Below are 6669 nucleotides of genomic sequence, written 5' to 3' on the forward strand. Positions count from 1 at the left end.
CCCGGGCAGTGTATCACTTTGGTCCTGTGCCACAAAGGAGAAGCTGGGAGCTGGCCTAGCAGGAGAATCCTTCTCCTAAGAAACCAGGAGAAAAGAGTAAGATCACGAATCCTCACACAGTGATTTTGGCTCCTATCACACAAGTTTGAGTCTGTGTTTCCTTTGTAAGTATAGGACCATGTGTATGTATGTCATAGTCTCTTGTCCCTAGACCCCAGGAGCCCCAGTTGTGGCTGGAGCCCCAGCAGTGAGTGTCGCTCCTGATGGTCTCACGACACCCTGTGGTTTCTCCTGGGTTTGCAGTGAATGCGGTTTCGGGCCAGATTTCAAGGTTGGGCAGCTGCAGCCTGGTGGTCTTGTCCTCCCCTCTGCTCTGTTTGTGCCTGCAGGTATTTGGAGATCTGTTCAGCAGATGGCCAAGACGCCCTCTTCCTGAGGGCCAAGGATGAGGCTAGCGCAAAGTCATGGGCAGCTGCTATCCAGGCCCAAGTCAACGCTCTGATGCCTTGGGTCAAGGACGAGCTGCAGGCACTGCTGGCAGCCGCCAGCACAGCTGGGAGCCAGGACGTCAAGCAGATCGGCTGGCTGACCGAGCAGGTGCTTGCTGGGCCAGGCGTCTGTCCACTACCTCCACCCCCTCCCCTGGAGCTAACCCCATTCCCATTACCGTCTCACTTCACCCTGGCCCTCTGACCTCTCCCCTCCCCGCCTCGCCTCACTGTTGCCTTGCCCTCTGCAGCTGCCCAGTGGGGGCACAGCACCTACCCTGGCCTTGCTGACCGAGAAGGAGCTGCTTCTCTACTGCCATCTACCCCAGACCCGAGAGGCTCTGAGCCAGCCAGCCCGTACTGCCCCACTCATTGCCACCAGGTATACACGGGCAGGCAGGGGTGCATATGCCTCACCCAGAGGGTGGGGCATGATGCTCTCAAGGGGCCTCAGCATTGGGGGACCCCAGCCCCACTCTGCCCTGAGTTAGTTCCCATGTGACCTAAAGCAAGCCTCTATCTTGTCTGGGCCTCAATTTCTTCATCTATAAAATGGGGGTTTGCAACAGAAGGTTGAGGTCCCACTAGTCACTCACTGATTGACACCTACTCTGCCCAACCTTGTGCAGCATGGTTCAGGGGATGGGGTGCTGTTCCCAACAGGGTACCCTCAGGGAATATCAGTCTGGTGGGGGAGGCTGACAGCCTTCAAGTTCAGAGGTGAAGGGACCACTTAACTCTGCCTGGCCTGATGGGGACAGCTTTAGCAGGAGGTGATATTGAGCTGGACTTTGATGGTTGAGTAGAAGTTTGCTATTTAAGAAAGAGTGGAAGGTCATCTCACAAGAACAACACGGTCAAAGGTACAGAAGTATTAAGGGCTAGAGCATGTTCATTGATCTTTGAGTGTGCTATAACCAGTACGTAGAATCCATACAAGAAAGGGAGAGAAATGAAACCGTTGTTAGGGCCTGGTCTTGTAGAACCTCTGCTGCCTGGTTAAGAAATGCTCGCTTTATCTTAAGAGTTGTGGCGGAGTGGAATGGTTTTAGCCTGGGAGTGAGGTGACTTGGGTTGTGGAACATGCACCGGAGGGGGCAGGATGGAAGCTGGGAGGCTGGTGCAGTCGTGCAGGAGGGATGGTGGAGGTGGGTGGAGGCAGCAGATGGAGAAGAAAGGTCGCATTTGCATTGGAAGATACATGGGTGATAAAATTAACTAGGCTTAGTGCTTGCCAGATGGGGAAGGTGAGGGAGGTGTACAGGATGAATGGATGAATGGGGGGTTTGGAGTTTGGGTCCGGGTGGGCAGTGGGACCAGGGGTGGGAGTGCCAAGCAGGGAGGCTGGAGCAAGTTGCTGAGTTGAGTGCAAAGTGTGTGGGGGATGGCGAGGGGGCTTGGATAGGAATCTTGGGGACTTGTGGGTTCACAGTTCTGGGCTGGAAAATGAGAAAGTGAGTGTCAGCAGCAGCTCTGGGGGGAGTTGAAACTACAAGACAGAGTGTGTGTGGAGTGAGGAACTAAAGAGGGCTAAGGGACAGAACTCTGAGTCTGTTGCCCAGAGAGGGGCAGGAAGCTGCCCAAGGTTACACAGCAAGTGGGAATGAAACTGAAGGCCTGGGCCCTTGTTGCTCATGCCTCTTCCTCTGGGTGGGGCTCTGGCTTATGTGTCAGGAGCTGCCTGTCTGTCAGGGATAAGCAGGTCATGGATTGCCAAACTAATCAAGTGACTCATTAATTCAGGTCACAAGTGTTTATTGAACATCTACTATATGCCTGGCACTGGTTTAATTGCTGAGAATAGAGTGGTGAACAAATTAGACAAAAATTTGTATCCTAAAAGATATTCTAGTGAAAAAGACAATAAAAAAAACCAATGGAAACAAATAGAGAATAATTTCCAGTATCATGATGAAAAGTAAGGCTAGTGAGTGCCAGGGGTACTATTTTAGACAGGAAGATCAGGGAGGGCTTCTCAGAAGAGATGACATTTGAGCAAAGATCTGAAGGAAATGTGGGCGTGAGTTGTGCAGACAATCGGGGAAGAGTGTACTTGACAGACAGAACAGCATATGAAGAAGTGCTGAGGCAAGAATGTGTTTGGTGTGTCTGAAGACACTAGTATGGCTGGCACAGAGGGATCAAGGGGTAGGGTGGCTGGAGGTGGGCTCTTGTGAGTCAATCAGGGCCCGTCTGGAAGTCCTGTTCCCTGATTGTATGGTAAAGGAGTCACAGGGTCCCTTCCCGCATTACCACCCCCTTGGCCCGGAACTACTTCCCCACTGTCTGAGGCCTTATACTTAACCCTCTGCCCCCTGCCCCCAGGCTGGTGCACTCAGGCCCCTCCAAGGGTTCGGTGCCCTACAATGCAGAGCTCACTTTTGCCCTGCGCACGGGCACACGGCACGGTGTGGACACTCACCTGTTCAGCGTGGAGTCACCACAGGAGCTGGCCGCCTGGACCCGCCAACTGGTGGATGGCTGTCACCGGGCTGCTGAGGGTGTGCAGGAGGTGTCTACAGGTGGGCTGGGTGGATCCGGGAGTGCCTCTCCAGTAATGAGTCCCCTTCTCCCTGAGGCATTCAAACTTCCTTCTTCAGGTGCCTCAGGAGGGGCATGTAACATGGGGTCTGAGGTCTCCAAAGTCTCTCTCTTTTGGGTGTGCAGGTGCCTCACTGGGTACTCTTTTCCCTGGGTTTTCCTGCCCTGGCTTCGTGCTTACACTGGTGTGGGTGAGCTGGTGCCTGGGGTAGGGTTCCAAATGAAATACAGGACACCCACTTAAATGTGAATTTCAGATAAGCAACAAACACTTTTTTAGCGTAAGTATGTCCCAATTATCCATTGCTTATCTGAAACACATTTAACGGGGCAATTCTTCAGGTCGCTAAGGTCTTCAAGGGCCATGCTTGGTGGGTCTACTGATACCTTCATAGGGAGTGAAGGAGCGGGCCCTCTGTACATGGCAGAGTTTAAGCTTTCCCTTTCCACTTTTTAAAATAAGTTTATTTATTTATTTTGAAAGAGAGAGAGAAAGAGAGAATGAGTAAGCACACGTGGGGGAGGGGTAGACGGAGAAGGAGAGAGAGAATCCCAAGATTCTCCCGTGAGAACTCCCAAGAGAATCCCAAGAGAATCCTGTGCTGTCAGCACAGAGCCTGACATGGGGCTCAAACCCACAAACCATGAGATCATGACTTGAGCCAAAATCAAGAGTCTGAAGCTTAACCCACTGAGTCACGCAGGCACTCCTTTCTGGTTCTACTTTTGTTGTTGCTGAAAGTGGGACTAGAAGTAGGCTATGCTTTCTCTGAGGGCCTATTTTCTGTATTTTAGGGTGAGGCAACTCCATGCAGGGTGAATATACAGAGGGCATAACAGGCAGTGAGCTTCCCATCCCTGGTGGTATTCAAGTCCTGTTTTCAGAGTTGCTGGTGAGGGTGGGAGGTGGGGCTTACGGTCTCTGAGGTGTTGGCTGTGCCTGTGCCCACATGCCTCCCCGCAGCCTGCACGTGGAACGGCCGTCCCTGCACCCTCTCTGTGCACATCGACAAGGGCTTCACACTGTGGGCAGCTGAGCCCGGTGCAGCCCGAGCTGTGCTGCTCCGGCAGCCCTTTGAGAAGCTGCAGATGTCCTCGGATGATGGTGCCAGCCTCCTTTTCCTGGACTTCGGGGGTGCTGAAGGAGAGATTGTGAGTGGAGGGGCTGGGGGGCTTTGCTCTCCTGAAGGCTAGGCTGGATGGGGCTCCTGACCCTTCTTTCCATCCACCCTGCAGCAGCTGGACCTGCATTCGTGCCCCAAAACCATGGTCTTCATCATCCACTCCTTCCTCTCGGCGAAAGTCACCCGCCTGGGGCTTTTGGCCTAGAGATCACCAGATGCGCTAGCCCTGAAGAGAGGCTATCTACCATGTGGTCTGACCTGGCCCTCCGCTGACTGCCTGCTCACCGCTGGGCTGAGGGAAGGGAGAGGAAAGGAACCAGAGTGCAGAGTCCCCGCCTCTAAGGGAGGCTGGGATAGTCTTGGGACTGGGACCCAGACTCAGGACACAGTGGATCCTGCCTGTGATGGGGTAGCCTCCCAGCTGCCCCATCATCCCCACACCAGTGCCTTTTGCAGAGAGATATTTTGTGTACACAAAAGCCATTCCGAGCCTGGGACCTGCCCCTGTGGGGATCCTGACCCCAGACAACAACTGCCAGGCCTCTCCAAGGCCCCTAAGCCACCCTCAGAGGCCTCATCTGAAGCTGGAGTTCCCTGGGGTCCATGGCAAGAGAAAGAGGAGGAACCTTTCTGTTCACTTCTCCCCTCAGCTCCACCACCTTGGGGCATCTGGTTTTTCTCTTCATCCTCTCTCCTTCTTACTCTTGGATAAATAAACAGCCTGTGAGTACATAGGCAACCTGGCCTAGTGTTTGTGGTTTGTGCCTTGGCCTCTGGACTCTTTGGTGGCCCCTGCCATCCCAAGACGGACCAGACCCAGGATTGGGGCTCCTTTCCCTGGAGGAGAGCAGACCTTTAACCACAGGGCCATAAAGAAAATCTGTTTGTTATCTATTATTGTGTGACAAATTACTCCCAAATCTAACAGCTTGAAAACAGTGAACGTTTATTATTTTTCAGGTTCTGTGGATCAGGAATATGTGAAAGGCTAAGCTGGGATGTCCTTGATTCAGGGGCTTTTACAAGGTTGCAAATCAAGTTATCGGCTGGGGCTGCACTCATCTGAAAGCTTGACTGGGGTTATAGGACCCATTTCCAATATTGCTCACACATATGGCTGTGGGCAGGAAGCTTCACTTCCTCACCACCTGGGCCAACCATAGGCTTGAGTGTGCTCATGACAATTAAATTAACTGCATATCAAGTACTCAGTAGCCACATGTGGCTGGTGGCTATTGTGTTGGACTAAGTAGTTAAGACTGACAGGTCCCCATGCACAGGGAACAGAAATTCAGCAGGGTCTCCCACAGCCAAATGTGTGATTCAGATTGGGCAGACGTGGAAATAGCAGAGAGGCCAGTGGGAACCTGACCGACTCTAGGGATTTACAGGAGGTTCCTCAGAAAAGACATGGAAGCTGGTGTTCATCTAAAGGAGTATGCTAAAATTCAGCTCCTGCCGCAATAATGCTATGGAAAAAAATACCTCAGTGGCCACAACCAACAAGCATTTATTTTCATGCTCCTGGGGCTGCATGCTGTCTGCAGTTTGACTATTCTAAGCTGGGCATGGCTGGGGGTGTCACCAGGGAAGGGCAAGGGTCTGACCTTGACAGTCTCTCAACATAACTCACATTGAGATACAGGTGCTGCCACCACGGTGGGGCTGTGTGTGGCACAGGTGACCCTGCATCTCCTGCTCCATGGCCATATTAGGACAGGACAGCTTCCCTCTGCAACTTGACAGTAAACCTGAATATTTCTCCATCTGGGGTCTTTGGATCCCAGAGTATCCAGGAATTTGTCTCTAGAGTTTAAGCATTTTCCAGGAATTCTGGTATACTTTCACAGTACTGTTACCCCAAATGATCAGATCACATCCTAGGTTATCTGGAGAACCACAGTAAAAATCAAGAACCATAATATACTTTTTGGCCTGTGTTTTCCTTTGTATTTTTGACCGAATTGGTACCCAGCAGTCATCTAAGGAGACAGCGTGAGCTTATTTCCTGTATATCTCAAATCCTGAAATCCAGCTTTGTTTCCATCATCCTTACTGCCCCAAGAGAGCACAATGGTCCAAGACTCCACAATCTTTGGGCAATTGCCACACGCTCCTAAATGCCCTCCTTATTTGTCTCTCCATCCTCTTACCCCCAAAGCAGTGTGTTCTCCACATTGCAGCCACTCTATAGGTAAAGAAACTGGGAATCAGCAGGGGTGACTAACTTGGCCTTGACTATCACGGTGAGGGTCAGAACCTCAATGGGAACCCAGCCAGTCTGACTTTCACTTGGTCAGTCAATGGTAAGAATAGCATTTTAGGATCGGCCTGGCCTCTGAGTGGATCCCAGTTCTGCCATGCAGTCGTTGTGTGAGCTTCAGCATGTGACCACCTTTTGTATTTTCACTTTTCTTGCCTTAAAGTGTGCCAATAATAACCTCATAAAGTTCTAGTGAGGCTTTAGAGAAGTCATTGCAGCAGGGGCTGTCAGGGCCCCAGAGCCTTACAATCCG

At 51.8% G+C, this 6669-nt stretch overlaps 1 protein-coding gene across 1 annotated transcript in view; it reads left to right on the forward strand.

Moving 5' to 3' along the window:
* SNTA1 (syntrophin alpha 1) overlaps positions 1-4903 on the forward strand; it is a 37918-nt gene extending 33015 nt beyond the window's left edge. The window contains exons 7-11 of the mRNA XM_077769374.1: positions 390-597; positions 740-870; positions 2814-3010; positions 3994-4181; positions 4266-4903. Of these exons, the coding sequence (XP_077625500.1) occupies positions 390-597; positions 740-870; positions 2814-3010; positions 3994-4181; positions 4266-4358 (817 nt within the window). The 3' untranslated portion in view covers positions 4359-4903. The remainder of the gene's footprint in view (positions 1-389; positions 598-739; positions 871-2813; positions 3011-3993; positions 4182-4265) is intronic.
* Positions 4904-6669: the final 1766 nt, after the last annotated feature.

This window comes from Crocuta crocuta, unplaced genomic scaffold (genome assembly GCF_008692635.1).
Source record: "Crocuta crocuta isolate KB4526 unplaced genomic scaffold, BGI_CrCroc_1.0 scaffold445, whole genome shotgun sequence".
NCBI lineage: Eukaryota > Metazoa > Chordata > Mammalia > Carnivora > Hyaenidae > Crocuta > Crocuta crocuta.